The sequence below is a fragment of the Tasmannia lanceolata genome, unplaced genomic scaffold (assembly GCF_043159265.1).
Source record: "Tasmannia lanceolata isolate RefF3 unplaced genomic scaffold, GAP_Taslan_0.1 ptg000015l, whole genome shotgun sequence".
In the NCBI taxonomy this organism is placed as follows: Eukaryota; Viridiplantae; Streptophyta; class Magnoliopsida; order Canellales; family Winteraceae; genus Tasmannia; species Tasmannia lanceolata.
In genome coordinates, this window is record NW_027518692.1 from 62,777,431 (window position 1) to 62,800,939 (window position 23,509).

The following is a 23,509-nucleotide window of genomic DNA, read 5'->3' on the forward strand; positions in this document are numbered from 1 at the left end:
ATGCAATTTACCAAGGTGTCATTCTGGCCAAAGAAAAAGCTACTGAGCCTGTACGTTTGGATTTAATCCGATCCCTTCTTGGCTGTATATTATATGTGGCAAAGGAATATGCCCATGGAGGAAATTACCCACTTTCTCTGCCATTAAAACACACTTCTCAGTTTCAAGAGCTGGAAAATCATTCACACATGGCGAGAGAGCAACGGCCGATTACTTGTCTAAGCATGACCACCCCTGTAAAGGAGAGAACATAATCTCCAACCACCCCCCCCCCCCCCGAAAATTGTAGCACAAGACTCTCTGGTAAATGTAAAATAAAATAAATCCTTAATTTCAATAAAAATTAAATCCCTTGAGAGAGCATCACTTAAAAAGAATATAGTTTCAAAAGTAGAAATAGTTTCACCTCTTTCGTTGCCTAGAAATATGTGTCTTTTAGTGAGGTTAATCTCATCCCTTCACAAAAAACATGAAATTAATTTAGTGGCTACAGAAATTAATGAAACGACCTCACAAAAGTAACCCATTCTATGGAGCTTAATTAATAGTTTCCTAGCTCAAGTTATTTAAACTCTAATCAAACAAACAACTGGAGTACAATCAAAGATCAAATAATTCCACAAACCATATTCCAAATGTGTTCTTAGATTAATTGCACTAAAACCATGTTTTGCAAATAAGGAACAATAATTCTGGAGTTCAATGAAAAATTAATTAGTTATAAAATTGTTAGGCAGGCATTGATTATAGTAGACCCATTGTACTCTTTTACTCTCTGTGTAAGCAAGAAAGTTTCTATTATTAGAATATGTAGAAAATAAAAGCAAAAGCTTAAAGTCCATGCAGCTCGAGGACTTAAAGCCATGTGCAAGAAGACTTTCTTCCAAGGTTTTTCTAGCTTGAAGAGTGGGGTTAATGTCTAGACCATTGAGGATTACCCTTGGATAATCAGTAGGTTTCCAAAAAATCCTCCAATGAACTTGACTTACTCTTGGCAGCACCATTTGAATTGATTTTTCGAACTTCTCAGAGGAAGGCTTGGCCATGCAGTCTCTTTGTTGGGCTTGGCCATGCAGTCGCTTTGGGGTAAAAAGTTGGATATGGCTAGCGTCTCCCTCCCAAAAACTCAAACTACAATTTTCATGAAAGCAGACTTTACTTCCATGAAAGCTTTTGAGGCTTTTGATAGAATCTTTGATTCTCAAGTCACGTGGAAAGCTTTAATTAGTTGCCTTATTAATGCAAATAATGGAGCCAATTCTGTGCTTTTGTACTTTCCTTTTCCAGGCAACCAAAAGGAGCCCTAGTGGAGTGTGGTTGAGAAGGCTGAGGGAAACTGTTTCCATATTTTAGCAACAAAACTACATCTAAAAGAATACATATGGCTGGGAGATTCTAAGCATTTATCTCCCACATATTACAGTTGTTTTCGTTGACATCTTAATGGGCCTTAGGTTCATGGCATCCAAATGCCATTGAGCGTCAGATAGGGGTCCAAATTAGGTCGGATCCAATCCCAACCTGACGGGTTTAACCTGATTTTGGCTCGGACTGGGTTTGCCTTTCCTCGAGTTGGGTTGGATCAGGATTCGGAAAAGCCAACTCAATTCAATTCCAGGTTGGGTTTAATTAGCATGACTCTTTGGACAACCTGACCCTGCCCCAACCCAAACCCAACCCTATCTGAACCCGAACCATATATACCAAACCTGGCCAAATGGGTTGGGTTTGCGTTGAGAGATTTAAAGCCGTGTTGGATTAGGGTTGGCTCTCCTCAACCTAAGGTTCGGGTTGAGTCGAGTTAGGGCTGAATTAATGATACCTCGGGTTGGGTTAGGGTTTGCCTCGACCCGACCTAACCACCCCCACCGCCCCCCCCCCCCCCCCCCAGCCCGAATTGCACCCCTCCCATCTATGGAACTAGACTGAGTTGTCTGACTGAAAATGCCCATAGTTAAGTAAGAAGATAGTTAGGGGGTTTATATCTTTTAATTAAGGAATGTATGGATCAATATAATATTTAGTATTTCATATTAAATGCATTGCATTGCATTGCACTACATTATAAAATCAACATAGTATGCTCTTAAAACATTATCAGAACATCTTGAAAAATGGTATCAACAGAAATAGAATAGAAGTATAAGCCAGAAAGTCTTATGTTAGACTTCAATATTCCGACATTCCCATTGAGGCTTACTTTTGCCCATTGAGGTGCGGTCCACAATGACCCATTTATATCACGATCAGTATCCAAAGCCGGCTCATGAAGCAACTAAGCTAGATTTAGTGGTTAGACTTTCTATTCACTTTTCATGGTTATGTTAATATCTTTATATCTTTATCCATCTTAGTGTTCTATATAAACACTCATTAGGGATAATTGTAATCAATTGAAGATTAATAGAATACATTCCTGTTACAAATCTCACTAACACTATGCTAGACATAGTCCTTCTAGTTGGTCTGTGCCCAGTTGAATATTACTCTGATTATCACTATGTTATATGCTGTTTAGCACTTGGAAAGTGTCATGCTGTAGACCACCGATATGATCGGTCATCAGAAAGTGAATCTAGGATCTAATCGCCATGGTACGGCGTAAGCTTCCGCATATTACTTTGTAATTAAAGTTTTACATAAGAATTTATGGCAATCCATACGTTGTTAGGGTCATAAGAAAATAATGCAACAACAAAACTTATATATATTTGCGGCCACTTGTATGGGGGTTTTATTCTTCATGTGGTGGGCGTCATCATGGTGGGTGATAGCCAAAAATTCGTACTCACATGACAATCCTTATTATTCGATCCATGGAATTAAATCTAGAAATTGTGAAAACCATTTTTTAAAAAGAGGAAACTGTTGGTAAGCCAGAAAGTCTAGAAATAGAATAGAAGTATAAGCCAGAAAGTCTTATGTTAGACTTCAATATTCCGACATTCCCAGCTAAACATATTGAATTAATACTAAAGCAAGATTAATTTTAGTATTGTTGAAGGGTATTTTGGTCTTTACATGTGTTGTTGAAGCGTATTATTGTCTTTGTACATGTAACCCTATGTATCCCTAGTTTGGGGTCTGTATATACATCATATTGCATTGGAGCTCCCTAGTGGAGACTCACCATCTTCTCCGTCGCTCTTCTTCTTCTTTCTTATTCTCTTTTCTTACCCATTCTAACATGGTATCAATTAACTATATAAAGCAAGAAATAACTACTAAATGAATGTGATGTAAATAAAATAAGGTCACAAGGTCAAATGATGGGTCCAAAGACAATAAAATTCGTCACAAGCACAATATTTCAATTAACCATGGCCACACAAGTGTATATTGATTTATAGGCTATAATATATCAGTAATTAGACAACCAATATGTAAAAATAAATCTACAAAAAAAAACACTTAGTGAATAAAAATTAATTAAAATTGATAATATTTCGTGATAAAACAACAAAAAAATGTGTTTGTTGGATGTGTTTTTATATGGAGGCCCATTTCATTATGTATCCAAACCATTTATTTTTTTTGGGCCCGACACAGATAGGCCGTGCCACAAAAATTTTGACCATAGGATGATCCTAACTGTCCACATATCGAAGGGTTAGAATTATCCTATTGGGAAGAGTTTTTGGGCTATCAAATAAAAGATTTGTTTAGATTATCCAATAGTGTGACCCGTAGTATTTTTTTTTCCTACATGAACATGTTCTTAAGCTCACGAGTTTTGAACTCACCTTGATGAGTCAATTGAGACGCGATAAAACTTGAGGGGATTGTCGATCTATTGAAATAAGTGAATTACATAGCATTATATAGTTCTCGAGGAAAGCTAAACTGAAGCCCGTCCTTGTGAAAACCAGCTACAAGAGCACCCCTGGCCCTTTGGTGAGATGGTCCAATGGATAAATATATAATTAAATGAATAATAAATGCACTTTGGTGAGATGGTCCAATGGGCCGGGGGCACACTTGTTGGTTGTTTTTAATTTGCAAGAGCGCATTCAGTTTAGCATTCCTCATATTTCTTATATGTTTGTAATAGTGAATTTGTCCATGGACTAATTAAATGGGCTTTGATTTTTTGTCGAGTTTGTCTCCGCCAGGTTTCAAGTCAAGTTGTGAAGATTTGTATTATGTAATGGAGAGCAGAGACTACGGTGGTAAGCCCATTTTTGTTAGGCCCAAAAGTGGCCTTGGAAAGGATGTCAATCCATTCAGTTTGCAATAAGCTTCATAGCTTCATCCCATTTAGTTTTCATTCTAAGCCTAGCTACTTAATTAGGGACAACAATGAGCCGGATCCACATGGTAATCGGATGCAAAATTTATCTTGTAATCGGATTGGATTTGGATTTGGGCTTTTCATTTTTCTAACAAAACTGTGATCGAGTCCGGCCCATCGACACCCCTAGCCATGACCCCATGACAACATAATGGTCACATTACTTCACATAATAAACTGCCTGTTTTGCCTAACAGGGCATCTTTGAATGATTAACAGTGTAAGTCACAAAAAAAGGTTGAATATTTATCAAATGGTCCCACACGGCACATGTGTGTTTGATCGGGCTTGTTGATATTGTGAGTCATCAGAAGGTGATCCACGTGATCCTAGTCACATGCCAAAAGGACATCTCAGCCGTAAGATCAATGCCTAAATGATCAACGCTTAAGCATCTCGTGGACCAAGGGTTAGGATCATTTGATGATGGTGGTGGTGGAGTAGATGGAAATGGATAGCTTTTCGTAGAACATCATACCAATTGAACCAAATAAGGAAAGTGTAAATTAAGGAGTGATACGAGTGTGCCATTCTATGCATGTAGACATCAAACACTTAGACAATGACATTTGACTTTGATCAAATGGCACCTAGCCAAGTACATCTAATAAGCCAGAAATTTAAGAGCTGGTCTAACCTCTGTTTCGGATTGACTAAGTTGCACAAAAACAATATACTTCATAAATAGCTGACATCAGCCTTGTTCACCTTAGGAGTTAGGACTAGTTTGAAAGGGAATACAATTTTTTTTTTTTTTTTTTGAAATGATGGCATTTTATTAATCGGAAAAAGGAAACTCAAAATCGAGGGGCTTGAGAGAACAAGAACATAAATATGACGGAAAAAAATGATAGAACAATCAGAATCAAGGAGGTAAGTAGCCGAATATCGCCAGTGCTGGGCACGGGCGTGAACAATACGATCCGCCATTCCATTAGCTCACCTCCTGGTATGCTGGAACCAAACCGAGTGGCCCTTCACGGTATCCAAGATCTCGGCTAACATATCTGAGAGCTTCCATGGGTGAGCGTGCTCTCCATGATCCATCTAACCAACTAATTACTTAGGGGTGCAACTTGGGCTAGGTCGGGTTGAGCTTCTGCTAAAAAATGAATAGGAATAATCAACAACCCGAACCCGATCTGACTTTAAGGTAAAAGTTCCACCCGTATTCCAAAAAATCGACCCGAGTTGCACCCCTATAATTACGTTAAGGCTCCTTTTCTTTCTTTGAACGTAAACATAAAACAAATTTTATGCCTATTTTGAAGATATGCTGTACATCCACTTCACATCCAAAGAAACAGAGCCCAAGGGAATCACCATCCACAGTAAAATGTTATTCAAGCCTCTTCTATCAATAGACTCAAATTTTCTTATTTTTAACTGCTCGTTTATATATAAAAATGATAGCTTGAACGTGCCTGGTTCAGATTTTATTCAGTGGGACCTTCATTTTTATAAAATTACACATCAAATACATGGACAATGGCGTTTGACTTTGGTCAAAGTTGGCATTTGACTTTGGTCAAATGGTCACACAAAAAATAATAATTCATTAACTGCTCATACATAGGGGTGGCAAAATTGGCCGAACCGAACCGGAACCGAGCCGACACCAAACCGAAAATTCAGTTTTGGTTTGATTAAACCAAACCGATTCAAACTTCGGCTTGGTTTGGTTTGGTTTGGGGATCAAACCGAACTGAAACCGAATATCTCCAATAATTATGAGTAAGGGGTGGTAAAATTGGCAGAACCGAACTGAAACCGAACCGAAAATTCGATTTTGGTTCGGTTTCGGTTTGGTAAAACCAAACCGATTCAAATTTTGGTTCGGTTCGGTTTGAGGGTCAAACCGAACCATTGCCACCCCTACTCATACACCCTTGTCTACCTTTGTTTTCCATCCCAGGATTCTGAGCTCTTCTCGAAATTTCAAATAGCTGATTTTAGTTTCCATAGCCGAGTCCTGTTTTAGAAGTGTTTTCCAAATTTTAAATATCTAATTTTGTTTTTATCTAAAAATGTGGTTGGCTAATTTGGTTTTTTTCCACAAATGAGGTTATTTTCACAAAATAATTAATCATGTTTTTACCTACAAATGAGGTTATTTTCATAAAATAATTACTCATTTTTTTTTCTTTTTTCTTGGTAACGAAGGGTGTCCCCGCCCCCTTTGGGGGAGGACTATTTCCCTACGGATGCGCGTAATCACCCGGAAACGATGCGCATCGGGTAAGCAAGGGGGGATTCGAACGCTCGTCACTTGGGAGCAAACCCATGACTTTACGCCAAAGAGCCACACCCTTCCGGGTTTTTGTAATCATGCTTTTATCTACAAACGAGGTTATTTTCCATAAAATAATCATAAAATGTTTTGCAAGGTACGTGGTTTAAGACGAAGTACAGTTACGAGGCTCCCTAACACTTTTGTGTCTTGCTAGCCACTGAATATATTTAATAAGTTTGACCAAAACCAATGATGTAAACACAACAATCAGATACTTTATGTACGATGTGAATGTGTGACACAAAACAGTCCTCCACATAGAAATCCCATTTAAAAGGAGGTTGATAAATGTGCCCTCGTGTTATGACTACCGCCACTCCCTTTCAGGCCATGTTTGGCAACCATAAAAAAAAAAAAAAAAGATCCATGGAATATCTGTTCCAGGCTGGGAGAGACTTTACTTGGGTCGGGTCGGGTTGGGTTTAACATTTGGTAAAAAATGAATTGGAATCAAGCCGAACCCAACCTGATTAATTTTAGGATAAAAGCCGAACCCGAATTCCGAAAAGTCAACCAGAGTCGCACCCCTAGATTTTAGATAGGGATGAAAATGAAAATAAAAGTTTTGATTGTTACCAAAAAAAAAAAAAAAAAAAATCTTCCCTACGATATTTTTTGTTTTCCTTGTTTTCCAGCCCCATCACATCCTCTCCTTCATCATTACCGTAAGTCTCTCTTTCTCTACATCCTCTTTGTCCTCTCATACTGGGAAAATTAGGATTCCATGTAATATTTTTCATGGTTGCCAAACATGTCCAGTACTTTTATGAATATTTTCTATAGTCATAAAGCCTCCCGTGCTGCACCACAAAATTTTGGACCACATCTTTGCATATGGCCACGTTGATCCAAATGTTTCAAATTTTTTTGAATAAGATTTGGGAATAGGACATAGATCCAAACTTTGACCATTGGATTCACATCTTAAGTTTCAAAATATTTTGAATCTTGACTGAGATGTTTGCCCTAAAAAGCCTCATGTATGGTGATTAGTCGATCGTGGGTAGTGGGGCAGTAGGATCGGTCACGTATGGTGTTCAGTCGATCGGTCGGGTGTGTACTCCAACGGCTAGTGCTAGAACGGGTGCGATCTGAAGCATCGGATTGCGGATAATGGATAATGAGTTATTGGGTGCAATGTGGATCATCGGATCGCGACCAATCAGGTCCGAACTATCAGAAGCCGATCAGGTGCAATCTGCAACGTGGATTGATGATCTAGCGGTTACAGGGGAGGACATGAGTTTTACACAAACCAACAGTCACCCAGGATCGATCTGGACCATACAATCGCCGATGAGCACAATAGATTATGAAATTTCAATTGTGGAGAACCCAAATTTAGTGATTCCAAAGCAAACTTCACTCTCTTTAAGCCTTTCTAAATTTGTTATTTGTCATTATCTTGAAGCTTTGTTCTAGTGTGCTGTTATTCTACAAAAGCAATCACTAGTGTCTCTCATACTTGTTTATCCAAAGGTGATTCCGAGTTTATCTCCTTTTCCATTTTCTCCCACACTACCATGCTTGAAGCATCTCAAGTCATTTCATTTATCCAAAGGTGATTCCGGGTTTGTCTCTTTTTCCACACTACCATGCTTGAAGCATCTCAATTCATTTCATTTCCCATCATATCCACAGTTCATTTTCTCCCACACTACCATGTTTGAAGAAGATTATCTTTAATAAACCCCTCTTTTGGGTAACCTGCTTGTATAGTATGTTAATGTCAAGCAAGGTTGCTTGAAGCATTACACCCTAGGTATCTAGTTTGGAATGCTTCTTTTGTTGCCTCCAGCCCCTATATATAGAGATACACTAGGATTATTGACTGGTTAATGGACTCTAGCCCATGTAGGCCCACTACAACGGTCCATTATTATTGGGCTTATATTATAACATAATTAGAGTTATACTATATACCCAACATAGTATACCCTACCCGTTGAGGTTGTTCTCGACCTAAACCGGGATAGCAAGCCTATGCAACGATAAAATAAACCCCAACTTGCTATCTCCATGGAGAACAACACCATTAAGGTTGTTACAAAGAACACCATATTTGAACCATGGGCTCACCAAGTTCGCAAAGTGGGCAAACGTTCGTGCTGTTACATGGACATAATGTGTCGGTGTGTTTGTGTGTCGGGCATATCCATATGAGGAATCTAGGAGGATGGATTGAAAGATCAATGGTCCTAACTCAAACCATAATCCTGGCTAGATTGCATGGTTGAAAGGTAGAATACAAAGCATTTGACCCAAAACAGGCACAATCCTTAAAAGGGAATCATTGTTAGGTTGGGCCCACAAACGAATATTATAATTAAAAGTAGTGGCCTCAACTTATTCCATGGCATTGACAATTCATACCTATTATCCATAGATTGCTTTGTTTATGTTTAGTACTGAACTAATAGATAAAGGGGAGTAGGTTTAACTAAAAGAATCCCTGATGATCTAAGCCCTCCCCCTTCTTTAATTGCAATGAGGTTCCCACCCAACAATGTCAGAATGAAACCCAATTCAATCATAGGGATATAAAGTGAATTATACATGTGTTGAGATGCGTCTGTTTGTATTTAAAAAATGATAAAGACAGGGATGAGTGTTAGGGTTTGAGGTTAGGAGAACACTAGGAGACATGGAAGCTAGATTACAAGATGACAGTAGGATGCTTAGATAAAGCAGGACACAAATGGGACATAACCACTCACTCATTGTCCTGTGTCAAGTAGCCTTTTGCATTGAGACAAGGGGAGAATTTGATGTGTGTGTCACTCTGTGCACGAAGGTGGGCATGGAATGTTAATGAAAATATACAAGATAATCTTAGAATTGTAGTCGTCAATTTCTATTTGGCATTTTCCGCGAGATGAGCAAAATATCAATTTAGATTGAAAAAATGTAATAAGTAGTGTGATTAGAAGAGACTGAGATCCACAGTTTTCATAAAGAAACATAAAAATTACTAGGGTTTTTGCCTTCTAAGGAGGTGGTCAAAGATCAAGTTTAGAGGTCTAGTCAGTAACATAGTAGAAACTAGAGTCTTGTGGGATGCCACAAAAATATGGTCCTTATTTGCAGGTTCTTTCCTAATGGGATTTTTAAGGTCACTTTGGAAGCTCTAAATTTTATTATTTATCTATTATAGCCATTAGTGGAAGAATAATTAAATTTGGCTTCAAAACCATTTGCATAGAAGATTATACGCAAAATAATAATAATATAAAGAGGAAGTCTAAACTGAAGGGATGGTGATGTGCAGCTAATAGGAGAGCCCTTTCACCTCTTTTTTGCAAGGGCTCCCTTCAGTCTATAATTCCTCTAATAATAATAATAAGTAAAATAAAATGAAGAGGACAAGTATGAAGAAAGTCACTTCTATGACGAATGGTAAAAGACAAATTTTTGTTGTCCTGGAGACTGTGAATCTTGTAGAACATCTTGATACGATCCATGGTCTTGGTCTCATCCCGAAAGGAATTCCAATGGGAAGGATAAACGGCTATAAAAATCAACGGGTTCCTTTTCTTGGTGGAACTCTAAGTGACTTCAAGGACCTAGGATCATCCAATCAAAGTGTTCTAAATGGCATTTGGTGGGGCTTATGGCTGTCGTTCGGATCAACGGATGAGATCATATTACGCACAAGTGGGGCCCAATAAGTGTCATTTAGGTAGGAGCATAAAATTGACTTTCTTTTTAGCATTTTCAAATTTTAAGATGTACCTAAAGATCCTTCAAGTTTGTTGACTAACACATAGAAGCATGGTACATGTTAGTTGCTCTGAGACTCTTTTATTTTCATCAGGCATTTAATTTCATAAACTGGCTATAAAACTATAGCATAAGAATAGCCTAACTTTCACTTTGATTGTGATAGGAAACTAACATTCACCGTAAAAAACTAGTCATTTTTCAACATACGATCATTAGGCTCCCCACAGTTCCAAATAAATATACATTTGTAAGAAGTACATTAAAAGTAGTAAGTTCCTTTATTATTTGCCCTCTTAAGTCAATCCCACTACTTGGTAGGCCGGGAGATTGTTTTCAACGGATTGAAAAGAAGGCCAGCATGAGTTGGTACAAAAAAGTAGTCCATAAATACCCATATTCTTTTGTCTTCAAGCTAGATAAGTGAAATCGACAAAGATTTTAATTGCTTAATATGAGAAAACGGTTTCTACACACAAGTGTAGATAAGTTATCTACACGCTAGCTTAAAATACAGTGGAGGGCATATTGTTTGGGTGATCCAAATCATTCATTTGATTAGCCCTCACATAGATAGGGTGTCCACAAAAAATCAGCTCTATAGGATCATCCCAACCCTACGATTTGTGGAGGTATAATGGACGTGTATAAACCTTCACAAGTCTGTCCATTTTTTGTCTCCACGGTTCGAAGGGTTAGGATGATCCTATGGACCTGATTTTTTGTGCACACCCTATCTATGTGAGGGCCAATCAAATGAATGGTTTGGATCACCCAAACAATGTGAGCCTCCACTGTATTTTAAGGTAGTGAACTTATCTACACTTACACTTGTGTGTAGAAACCGTTTTCATATATAACCATCATTACCATCTAAACGGTGCATTTGCCCGTCATTTTTAGACATTCAAATAGATTAACCTTAGCCCAAAACGTTAATGAAATGAAAAGAGGGTGAAAATTTTCATGGGTCAGGTCAATGCTTCTCTGTTCTTCTTGCACGTTTTCCTGTTTTTGCCTAGTTCTTCCTTGAATTGGCTGCTTTTAAGCTCCCCAACTCCCTTGGACCCACATCAAAATTCCCTATTCATTGGCTTCTTTTCTTTTCTCATGTTTTATATACAAACCTCTTTTTGGGTCTTCTCCAAACTTGGGGAAACAGTTTCTATTTCTTTTCATTTGGTCTGCTTGAGGGAGGACTCTATGGATTCCTCCACAAACAGAGCTTCTGAAGAGAGTGGCTGGACTACATATTTTGAGGATTTCTTAACAAAAGACAAGAATGAATCAAGTGTTTCTTCTTATGGTTATATGGGTTCTTCTATGGTTTCTGACGCTGCTTCATTTGTTGCATTGAAGCCATCAAATTATGCTAATTCTTTGATGGGTCAGGAAAAAAACTGTACTAAATTGAATTTCAAGAAGAGAAAAATTAGAGTTTTGGAGGAAGATCCTTTAGAAGATACTGCTAGTTCACCTGCTAGTAGTCCCAAGGTCAGAGAAAACCTTTTTTTTTTGTTTTCATAGTTTCCTTAGAATTTTGTGGGTTTTTGTTATATAGAGATTTAACTCTCCTTTGTTTTCCTTCTAAATAGGTTAGTGATTTGAGAAAGCTGGATATGAATCCAAGCCAGAAGGATGACAATATAGATATTTCTCCGGTAAAATTCAATCGAGTGTTTGAAATTTTTTTTGTGGGACTTCTTGTGTTTTCCCATCTTGGCCTTTTTGGCTTGAGGTTAAAACAGATATTTCAATATTAAGAAATTGCTTTGGTTCTGATTAATTTGTAGGGGAAGGAAATTACAACTGGTGGATGTTCAGAACTGCAGACAGAGGAGAGAAATGTATTGGGCTTTCTTGATTAGGGAAATAACTGTATAGAACTGAAGGAAAGGGGACTTTGCATTGTACCCTTCTCCATGTTAGTGAAATATCTCGGATAATTCATTTATATTGTGTAATCTCTCTCTCATATCTTGTGTTATACAAATATTTGTTTTAAAATTTTAAAGTCTATTAATACTTGTAGAAAGAAACAGGCCCCATTTATTATTTATATAAATCATAAAAGAGTAGTTTGAATGTATCCATGAACTTCTATTCCATTTTTTTCTATTTGGTTAAAATTTTCAAATAATTCATAGCTCTTTCAAAATGCCAATATATGTTATGAGAAAAAGAAAGGCTTTATATTTTCAAAACTAAGGGGACAGGCATCTAAAAAACAGTAGTATCTTTACTTGTATGTCCAACATAGATAGCTTTAATTTTCTTCAAAGCACTCCAATTTCTGAAAAAACTGACTCAAACACTGCCTCTGTTTTCATGGTTACAAGAAATTGTAGCAGCTATATGAAATTGAATCGGTTCATTCTGTTAGGCTCCGTTCCTTTCGACGTAAAAATGGACGTAAAATTTGTTTTATGCAAATATTTTTGTGGCAAAAGCATATGATACATCTATTTACTGGAAAACTTGGCATTAGTTCAATTATAGTTCTGATTTAGACGATTTCAGCCAAACAAAATCAAATAAGGAATGTTCTCTCTCTTTTTTGTTCCTCTTCCTCTTAGTGGGTGATTTGGGATTGAAGCATACTTTCAAAACTCCCCCGTGTCATTGTGGACTCCCCCAAGTCGACTCCCTTCTTCCTTGGCCGCATCCTCGTCTAAGTCCGCTTTTTGGCTTATAAAGTCAATCAATTAAAACTACTTCGACCCTATCAAGTTATGACCACGCCAATCGAGTACTAAGTTGCGTCAACCAAGTACTCGACCGTGCGTGCCGAGTTGACTAGGATTTACTTTGGCAACATTTTGACTTGTATCCACATTTTGAAACGGTTGATTGAAGTATTGAACTCGTGATCCAGCGTAAAAACCTGAAAAGAAGAAACTTTAGTATGAGTGAATTCACCGTAAGAAATGCTCAAACAAATGAAACAAAATGGGTCGATGGGAGAATAGTGTTTCGACTATTTGTGTTAGGCTTGTTGAAGTATAAATGATTAAATAACGCTAACTCTACCAGCTTAAGCTTTGGAGTAATTGGTTGTTTCACATGGTATCAAAGCTATTTCCTCACTGCAGATCCTGTGTTCTAAACAAAACAACTCCTTGATATTAAAAATATATGCGTATCGCCTGGCCAACCCAAAAGAGACGCCACATGTGCCATGTGTAAGGCCAACCCAAGAGAAAAAGGGGCCAACACTTGAGAGGGAGTGTTAAGTATAAATGACTAAATAGCACCAAATATAACAACTAGAGCCTTCGGAGTAATTGGTTGTTTTCACAAGGCTGTTGATACACTACCATGTTTCCATGAGAGAGAGAGAGAGAGAGAGAGAGAGAGAGAGAGAGAGTTCCATAAAACAAATCATTGCTGAACTATAATGAAGTAACAAGGAAACAAGAACTTAAAAAAACAGGTAGGTGGGAGAGAGACAAAGGGATGGCTTCAATTCAATCATTGGCACATTGTGAATTATTGCAATAATAAGAAGGCCATATGAAGGCCTAAGATGTTACTAAGGATTCTTCCACCTCATTAAAGAATTTCATTGCTAAGGCATCAATACTCCTTAGAAACTCGTCATTTATTTAAACAAAGTCCCGTTATCTATTTTTTCATCCATGCCAGTTTCTAAGAAAAAGAAAAGTATAAAATGATGAAGCTAAACACTAAAGCATAGTAATTTACTTTTATTACAAGCACAAAATCAATTATTATTTGCGGGAGCGTCAATCTTTGGTTTTAGAGTTTAGGCCGAAATTGACGCATCAATTTAGAGAAGCTAACCGGGTTGCCGACTCTTTAGCTAATTTTACATGTAAAAGAAACTAGAATCATACACACCAGCTGCGGAAGGAACATCCTAGAATGGCTAGGGTCCCTTTAAGATGTGACTCTTTGGGCGTTCGTGGTATTCGTTGTAAATAATTTTCCTTTTGTTTTGGATTTGAGGTAAGGTGGTATGTCCCCACTTGTACTTCTTTTATTCTATCAATAAATTTTCAGGTGAGCCCGGTTTCCTAGATAAATTCATCTATCACTTTATGCATTTCTACTTAATCTTAACCTTAGCCCTTTAGTATATGTGCCTTTTGATTCAAATTTATCTTCCCTCAAGGGCACTCATCTTGAAGATACAACACCATGCCAAAGCATAGTTGGAGCTCTTCAGTATCTCACCATTACCTGACCTCTTCCGTCTTACTCTGTAAATAAGGTAAATCAATTCGGGCAAAAATCAACCTCCACACCTATGAGAGTTGTCAAATAGATACTCCTACATCTGATATCTCAAAGGAATCATCGTTATGTGTCTTTTATTTTCTATATCTTCGGATGTCACCCTACGTGAATACTCAGATGTTGATTGGGAAGGGCCTCCAGATGATCAACACTCCACCCCAGGTGGTTGTATTTTTCTAGGTTCTAATCTTGTCTCATGGTACCTGCATAAACAACCCGTGGTGTCCCAGTCAAGTGCTAAGTCCGAATAGTGGTTTCTTGCCTTTACCATTGTTGATCTATACTGGATTTAATCTCCTCTTTGATGTTGACACATATCTTCGCACACTTCTAACTCATGTCTGTGACAAAAATCACTGCCACTTGCCTAGTCGCTAATCTAGTTCTACATGCACGCACTAAGCACATAAAAGTTTATCATCATTCAATGATTCTATTAGGCTTGAAAATCCAGTTTGGTTAGCTGTAAAATTTGTCCTTTCCTTGAATCTTTTTATATACTACTTTTGCCCATTGTTTTCTTGAATTCACATGGTTTCTTGTAGAATTTCATACATTTCCATGGTATTTCTTCTTTTAGCATTAGTGAAAGGAACTTGAATCTTCTTCAAAAAAAAAGCATTAGTGAAAGGAAAGTCACAAGGTCATTCAATGCTGCACATGAACGATTTTAGACATGTTGACGGTATACCCATTGTTTAACTAAGTTTCCAATCATCCAATGCTTTAGTTAGCTAGGCTTGAAAATCAAGTTCAGTACGTGAAACTAGATCACCCATCTGTAATTGGTCATTTCCTTGAATAATTTCTTCCCCTTGTTTGGCTTTTGCTCAATGTTTTCTTGAAGTCACATGGTTTCTTATAGAATTTCATACATCCGCATGCTATTTCCTCTATTAGCATTAATGAAAAGTAAGTCGCAAGGTCATCCAATGATAAAGCATGAAAGACTTCTGACATTTTTCACGTCCTATAAGCAGTTTTATTTATTTATTTATTTTTTGAACTGATGGCATTTTATTAAAAGAAGGGACCATGACCAAGAAAGTCACGGACACAGAGTACAAGAAAAGTAAACGAAAATCTTTGTTGCGAAAGTTGCCTTGTTTCCCACGGATATGTGGGATGCTGATGAAGGCAAAAATAGAAACTGGGTGTTATAGGCTTTTGGAAAAAGCCTAAACATAAAGTTTCCAAACTCTTGTATATTGTGGGTTGCGACAAGAGTCCCTTGTGCGTGAGAACGTTAGAAAGAGAGGAGGGAGGAAGAGAGACGAAGAGAGAGAAGGGGAGAGAAGTGGGTTCTTCTCGGGTTTATTTCTCTTGGGTTTTCTCGGGTTCATCTTGGATCTTCTTCTTGGATTTGTTTCTCGGGTTACTTTCTTGTACGATCTTGGGTGAGGGAACAAGCAGAGGGTTGCGAGTTTGTGGGTTTGGGTTTAATCCATTGTAATCCTTGTATATTGTTTCCTCATAGTACTGAAGCTTGTGTTTCTCGCACACGGATCTAGGCTTGGCCGAACCACGTAAATCTTGGTGTTCATCTTGTGACTTGCATTTACTTTTATTTTTTCCGTCATGATCAGATCGGATTTCATTGCGCATTTTCTCAACAATCTTTTAACACTGGTCTAATCACTCTAGCACGAACTAGATGGCCCGCCCCTTCATTTGCCAACTTCTGAACGTGATGGTAACAAATTGAGTGACCCTCCATTTGGTCCAAGATCTCTCATCAATGAACTCAAATCGAGTGACCCTCCATTTGGTCCAAGATCTCTCATCAATGAACTCTAAGAATTCCAAGGATGGGGGACCTCCCGTCCAGCTATATGATAAGATTGAGAGAATCTCCTTCTACAATGAGATTATTCAGATCTCTGCTAGCCGCCAATCTAATGCCCTAAAGAATCACCCTCACTTCTACCTCGTTAGAATCCTAGATTCTGAGACTCATCTCTAAGAAGGCCTCCAATGCCCGATGGGCGTCCTATTCAGCTAAAGACAAAAAATATGGATTGAACAAAATTGTCCTTGTGTGACTACAAAAAATAAGAGAGAGAGAGAGAGAGAGAGAGAGAGAGAGAGAGAGAGAGAGGAAATGTATTTTATCTATTTAGAGCAATGGGGTTCTGTTGTTTGGGCAGTGACCACTGATGAAAATTATTTCCTTAAATAAGCTTTGGAATTCTCTTCGTATTAAACATCCTCAATTTAAAGGGAAGTGATAAATGCGCCCCTTTTTATTACTTCGGAACACCCAGCTGCAGTGTACGTGGCAATCGGGTCGGTTGAATCCTTCCCATGTGAAGTACATCAGCCCCTCTGCAGTCATATATACACTGAAGTTGGGTGTCCGAAGTACTGAAAAAGGGCGCGTTTATCACTTCCCAATTTAGATGGTACTTGCTTATATGATTCCAGCCTTCCAGGGTAACATCGTTACTATTCCTTTGATCGGGAAAGTTGCCTTGTTTCCCATGCAACTTACCCATTTGTGGGTGTTCGTGGGAAGGAAAATTAGAAAGAGAGGTTTCGGTTTTGAGAAGAAAAAACCTAGATATAAAATCCCACCTACACATGATTTGTGTGGGGCAGCAAAACAAGAGGGTGTCTTCTCTTGGGTGTGGGCGTGAGGAGAGAGAAAAAGAGAAGAGAGAGAAAGAGGGAGTTTCTTCTTGGGAGTTTTCTTGTGGGTTTTCTTCTCTCGGGGTTTAAATTTTTTTCTCGAGTTTCTCTCGGTGTATGGTCTTGGGTGAGAGAAGCAAGGACAAGGTTGTGGGTTTAGGGTAAAATCCATTGTAATCTCTGTATATTGTTCATTTTATATCGGAATTGTTCTCACCCCTAGATGTAGGAATCTTGCCGAACATGTATAAAATGGTGGGCTTTTCCCTGTGAATGGGCTTGATTAGAGTTGATCGAACCCACCCCATCATCAAAACATGAGGTATAAAATAATAAGCCCCCACCCTATGCATGGTTTGGGCCATGGAGATGGTGAGCCGCCCTATCCCATCCCATCCTATCAAAACATAAGGTGTAAAATATGTATGAGATATAAAGAAATTCCCTGGAAGATGCTATTCAACAGTTGGGAAAAATCCCATGTGAACTAGGTTGGGAAAACTTTTGGGAAATTTATTTTATAATTTATTTTCCAAGAAAATTTTCCATGGAAACAACTAAATCAATGGGTCCGAATGAGCTTAGCATTTGTCGCTCCTCGTTACGTTATGCCTGTAAAGGCAAGATAATAAGGTAGATGATTTTTTCGCCCCACTGTACGATTATGCGCCCCGCTCTAAAGTGAATTACGGGCAGACTGTAACGCTTTTTGACGTCAAATCATGTTACGGGAGGCGTATAATCCTACCGGGGGGTGAAACGGAAAAAGGTCGGAAATAGTGAGTCGGCGGCAAGAGAATTGAAAAGACCATTCGATTTTCGTGCATAAAAAAAAACAGAGAACAAACAAAGCAGAGAAATGATATCTTCCCGCTGCCGCTGTTTCTCTGTCTCTTCTGGAGCTTTTAGATCAAATCTGTTGATTTTTACAGGTTAGATTTCTCATTTCCTCCAATTTCACATCCTATTTTGGAAAGTATACTAGTTTTTTCTGAATTTGGGTTTGTTGTTCCAAAATCTTTTGATTGCTAGAGGAGGAATTTTTATCACTGAGTCGGATTGGTTCATATGTTAGAGACAATGAAAAATTGAAAAGGAAAAAGAAGAAAGGCCGAATTTGTTGCAAAAGTTTGTGATGGTTGTAATAAACTATATATGAACTTAAACATGTAACTTCTCATGTTTATTTCAATCTTATTGAAACCTTAACTGGTATATCAATGACATTAGATATTAAGAAATTACTTTAACAGCCACAAAAATATACAATCGTATAGTTACAAGATGGCCTTCAATAGCCCTACTACTTCCCCTCAAACTGATGGGAGAACAAACCAACAATTTGGTTTGAATTTTGAAACTTGAGGAACACGGGTGCAGGAAGACCATTCATGAAAATGTTAGCTATTTGGCTGTCAAATTGAACAAATCAAACATGGATTGTTTTGTGAACAAAGTGGTAGTCCACTTCTCTGTGTTTGGTAGTTGGTACACACATGGAGCTTGGTGAAGGCCATAGATAGCCTTATGAAGTTGGCACATGTGTGGGTCAAGGGTAGTCATCGATGTTTGGTGGCTGCTCCATGTAGACTTCATCTTGTATAATGTCATAGAGAAAGGCATTCTTGACGTCCATTTGATGGATGGACCTACCTCAGTGAGCTGCAATGAAAAGAACAATGCAGATTGTAGCAGGCTTTCATGTACGATTATGTGTTTAAAAGAAATCAACTTCTTGGTGGCAGAACCCCTTGCAACAAGATGAGTTTTGTAACAATCAACAATGGCGTCACTGTGATGAACACCAGTCATTGTCAGATGATGAGGAACAATTGACCAGGTGTTGTTGTCGAGTGGTGCTTGATATTCATCTTTCATGGCAGCCAGCCTTGTACGTCGAAGGCTTAGAGGATGAATCAAGTAGAGAAGCAAACGACAATAGGAATGTGATGTCAGTATGTGTGCCATCTTGAATGAGAGTGATATGTGGTGATGAGTTGGGGGTGTAGCAACTGATGAGGGTGCCCAAGATTTTGTCCTGATGTGATGATAGAGTCAGTACGTGGGGTCATTGGCCATTTGAGTGTGATGGCACGATTTAAGACCAACTGGGAGGACTTAAAGCACTGGTAATTTGGGTATGATTTGGACTAACCGTAGTCGCTGATTTGACTCCAAATTAGGTGCAATTTTGTAAGGGAAATGATAAATGCGCCACTTTTCATCACTTAGGACACCCAGTAGCAGTGTATCAATGACTGCAGAGGGTCTGATGTTCTTCTCGTCAGAAGAATTAAACGGATTTGATTTCCACGTACACTGCAGTTGGGTGTCCCATGTAATGAAAAGGGGCGCATTTTTCATTTCCCTTTTGTAAAGGTTTCAATGTTGACGGAATGTGGACTGATATGGAATAAAGATCGCAATAGATAACATAAACAGTTTTTAATAGGATTTGAAATAGGCCAATCTGGACTTGTTAGGTTCTTCAGGAAACAAGTTCCGGATGTTTAGTTCCAACCTGCCAATTCCGACAATGTATTCCCAAAGCTGCCTTCTTTTGTAAAGAGAACAGCTAGCATAAACAAATGTAAACGAAGCAGTCATCGTACCTTAATTGTGGATAGCAGCAAATTGTTCCTGCAATTGTTTCAGTTTTATTTATATGGTTATGTCTGGTATTATTCTATGTATTATGGTGTTACTTTCCAGTTTTATTTATATGTTTATGACTAATGTTCTTCTATGTAATAAGATGTTACTTGATGCACTTCTGTACTCTGTTTTAAATAAATTTTGCTTTAATAAATTGCTATCACAGTAGTTTCTGACACAGGGATAATCATGGGCATCATGACCACGAATCTTACTATGGAGAGCGAGACACAGATAGTCTAGTTGCGGTATTCATTAAAGCTTATGTTTGAATTTGGTAGTAAACTATTTCATTTTTAATAGTTCCACTTGCAAACTGGTTGTGTATATTTTTGTTGCGGCACTGCCCTAAAGCTCAGACATAAATATTTCAGGTATATTTGACTATTCCTGAGGTCGAGACTAAGTGCTTGATTTAGATTTATTATTGCAGACAATGGAGACTTTGGTTGCACCTGTTCCATTGGAGTCTCATAAGCGCAAGCTTGCCCTAGAGAATAAAACTGATGATAGCACGTAGACACTGCCAAACGCCCCGCACAATTGACAGGTGGATGCAGAATGGAGGGGTTTGTGCGTGTTAAGAAGGAAAAAAAAAACAAAGAGAATTCTTTTCACTTTGGCTTGCTATCTGTATAAGTAGCCCTTTCTTTATGGCGGAGAATCAACATTGATGTAGCCTTGTAACATTGCCCTTATGCCATGATCCCGAGTAAGGCAATGTGTCAGGTTTTCCCATTGTCCTTTGGCCAGTAACTATATGAGACACTAATGTATTAGTTCAATATGTAAAGTGCCTGGTGTTTTTAACAGTCTACTTTCTGTTCAGGTCCCTGGCAACCTTGTCATTTCAGCTCATTCGGGAGTGCACTCCTTTGATCCTTCTCAAATTAACGTATCACATGTCATGTCACTTCTTTCATTTGGCAAAAAGCTCTCCACACGAATGCTTACTGAAGTGAAGCGATTAACACCTTATCTTGGTGGAAGTATTGATCGTTTGACGGGTCGGGCCTACATTACTAACCATGCTGATCAAAATACAAATGTTACTGTAAGTTTGAAAATGATCTATATCATTATTTCATTTACAATTTATGATATTGAACCACAATGGCCCATCTTTAGGAAGAAGAATGATTGATTGCTCATTGGAAGTTCATAATAGCCAGATTTTTCTTATGGCAAATAAAAATGATTGATTTGCAGGTTTCTGTTTGTTTTTTTTTTTTTTTTTGAGACAGGTCTTTTCGAGAAGATCTTCTCCTGAACTTCTTTTTCGCGAGTATGAGTACACGGGATATTGAACCACAATGGCCCATCTTTAGGAAGAAGAAGAATGATTTATTTCTCGTTGGAAGTTCATAATAGCCAGATTTTTCTTATGGCAAATAAAAATGATTGATTTGCAGGTTTCTGTTTTTTTTCTTTTTTTTTTGCATTTACAGACTGAGGTCTTTTCGAGAAGATCTTCTACGGAATTTATTTTTCACGAGTATGAGTACACGGCCCATAGTAGTTTGATGCAGAGCATAAACATTCCAGTTGCGAAATTCCATTTTGTGCTTTCTCCTATGCAGGTTTTGTATCCTAACCCATCTACAGCATCTGAATAATTACATGAATTCTCATTTTTCTATCCCTCTTACCTTTTTTTCTTTTAAATCAGTTCCTATTAACAGAAAATCGAAAGTCCTTATTGCACTTCATCACGAACGTTTCTGCTATCATCGGTGGTGTTTTCTCAGTTGTCATTTGAATCTATCTGATTATCCTTTCTATGTTTTATTAAAAGAAATGTATATCCTTTCTATGTTCATTGTTGTATTGTTTAAAAAAAAAAAAAACTCATCCATTTACATGAATTTCAGGTTGCTGGGATATTGTAATCCATACTGCACAACACAATCCGACTGGGGAAAAAGGTAGAGTTAGGCAAACATTTCTGACTGGAAACTCGAGATTTTGGAAATAAAAATTGCTCTAATTTTCCCTATAGGTAGTCTTGTTCCATTTTTTTTTTTGGTAGCCAAGCAAATGAAGCATGAAGTAATTGTAAAAAAGAAAAAAAGAATTTTATATAGAGAGAGGTCTTGTCTGCCTGATTCCAGTGGATTTATGATATTTAAGACAAAAGATATCTTTAAAAAGGAAAAGATAAATATTATCAAAAGGTGATTAAAGCTACTAACTCCATAGCATGAAACTTAAGGGAACCTTCTTTTTTTTTCTATCCTAGAGATGAGAGCAATGTGTGTGTGTGTGTGTGTGTGTGTATGTGTGTGTGTGTGTGTGTGTGTGTGTGAATTGGAAATAGGAAAGTTGAAAGTCAAAATTAAGATATCGAACAGCTCTTATTCACACACTGAATTTCTCATTTATTTCATTCTTTACATTGTATTTCTTAGACTTTATTTCAAGTGTTTCAAACAAATACCACAGACCAAGGCACCTCTGAAAACCTAGTTTATCCACTCAAGGTGTAAATAAAAAAGAAGAAGAAGAAGAAGAAGAAAAATGCCACCCTTTCTCATCCAAATCCCATCATGAACATATCTCCCATATCTAGTTATCACACTAATAAATACAACTCCTCACCCCCCAACACACAATCAAGTTACAAAACAAAGAGAAAAGATGATCCAAGAAGAGCTCCAATAAAACCCATGAAACTCACCACCATTGAAGAAGCTCCACTTGGAGGGGGAGGAGGGGGAGGAGGAGATTCTTCTCCAACAGGAGCTATTGATGGGGTGGTTTCAGGAGGAGAACCTGAAACTGCAGAGGGGGAAGGAGGAGAAGCATAGCTTGGTTGGGCTGAGTTTGATGAGCTGTTGCTTCTATCTGCCAAGACTACAACCACTAGCTTCTCATTTTTCTGGCAGTTTCCTTCCACCCCACTTATAAAGTAGGATGGACCTGACTGGTTAAACTTGAACGAAGTGTGGCCATCGTTAAAAGAAGCAATGGGTGCTTTTGTGTTGCAATTTTTGTAGTCTTCCTTGTTTACCTGAAGCACTGAGTCTTTGTCGGGTTTGTATACAAACACTGCAACCACAAAATAGTTAAAGAGCTGTGTCAAGTGTTGGTTTTTTAAGAGAATTTGCTATTTTGAACATCAAGAGAGATAAACTCTTTTCAATATTTGGTGTATAGTCAAGCATGCTACATTTATTCAAGAGAAAAATGGCTTTGCATTCAATGGCTATTAAAAGTGATCAACTTACATAGAGAGTCTCCGATTTGAAACCTTTTCATCTCTGCCCATTTGTTGTATGACATTGCATTGGTATCTGTGGGCACAGTCCACCCATTAGTGTTACCAACCTGGAATTCAGTTGCGCCAGCCCTATATAGTATCATTAGAAGAACAAGGAGTGTCAAGGCATGAAATGCATTGCCATGATGATTTGTTCTTAAAGTTGTGTTGGCCATGGAAGAAAATAAATGGTTTTTCAGCTAAAAACAATGGGGACTTCACCCAAAAATAGGAAGTTAGAAGCTAAATGGCTGTTAGGATTGTGCACAGCTCAAGGGTTTTTGTAGGCACCGGTCATGAATTTTGGAAGCTACAGAATTAAATATTCTGCTTTTCTTTTATTATTCCTCTTCTTTGGATGTCTTGGATTCTAGTGCAAAGTATATAGGCACTTTATGTTGAG

The 23,509-nt window shown here is 38.0% G+C and overlaps 3 protein-coding genes across 3 annotated transcripts; 2 read left to right on the forward strand and 1 right to left on the reverse strand.

Annotated features, from left to right (window-relative positions):
- Positions 1-11,269: 11,269 nt before the first annotated feature.
- On the forward strand, positions 11,270-21,950 carry LOC143892139 (uncharacterized). The gene is made up of 9 exons (XM_077396597.1): positions 11,270-11,798; positions 11,900-11,965; positions 12,098-12,166; positions 18,938-19,143; positions 20,029-20,095; positions 20,281-20,363; positions 21,202-21,427; positions 21,517-21,580; positions 21,719-21,950. Exons 1-9 carry the CDS (start codon positions 11,271-11,273, stop codon positions 21,820-21,822), a joined length of 1,413 nt encoding a protein of 470 aa, XP_077252712.1. The 5' UTR covers position 11,270; the 3' UTR covers positions 21,823-21,950.
- On the forward strand, positions 17,922-21,950 carry LOC143892936 (protein disulfide isomerase-like 5-4). The gene is made up of 5 exons (XM_077397856.1): positions 17,922-18,124; positions 20,029-20,124; positions 20,222-20,576; positions 20,677-20,901; positions 21,092-21,950. The coding sequence occupies exons 3-5, from the start codon at positions 20,550-20,552 to the stop codon at positions 21,152-21,154; spliced, it is 315 nt and encodes a 104-aa protein (XP_077253971.1). The 5' UTR covers positions 17,922-18,124; positions 20,029-20,124; positions 20,222-20,549; the 3' UTR covers positions 21,155-21,950.
- Positions 21,951-22,169: 219 nt separating this feature from the next.
- LOC143892935 (early nodulin-like protein 9) lies at positions 22,170-23,402 on the reverse strand. Its single transcript, XM_077397855.1, has 2 exons — positions 23,075-23,402; positions 22,170-22,895 (listed from the first exon to the last, which is right to left on the reverse strand). The coding sequence occupies exons 1-2, from the start codon at positions 23,280-23,282 to the stop codon at positions 22,465-22,467; spliced, it is 639 nt and encodes a 212-aa protein (XP_077253970.1). The 5' UTR covers positions 23,283-23,402; the 3' UTR covers positions 22,170-22,464.
- Positions 23,403-23,509: the final 107 nt, after the last annotated feature.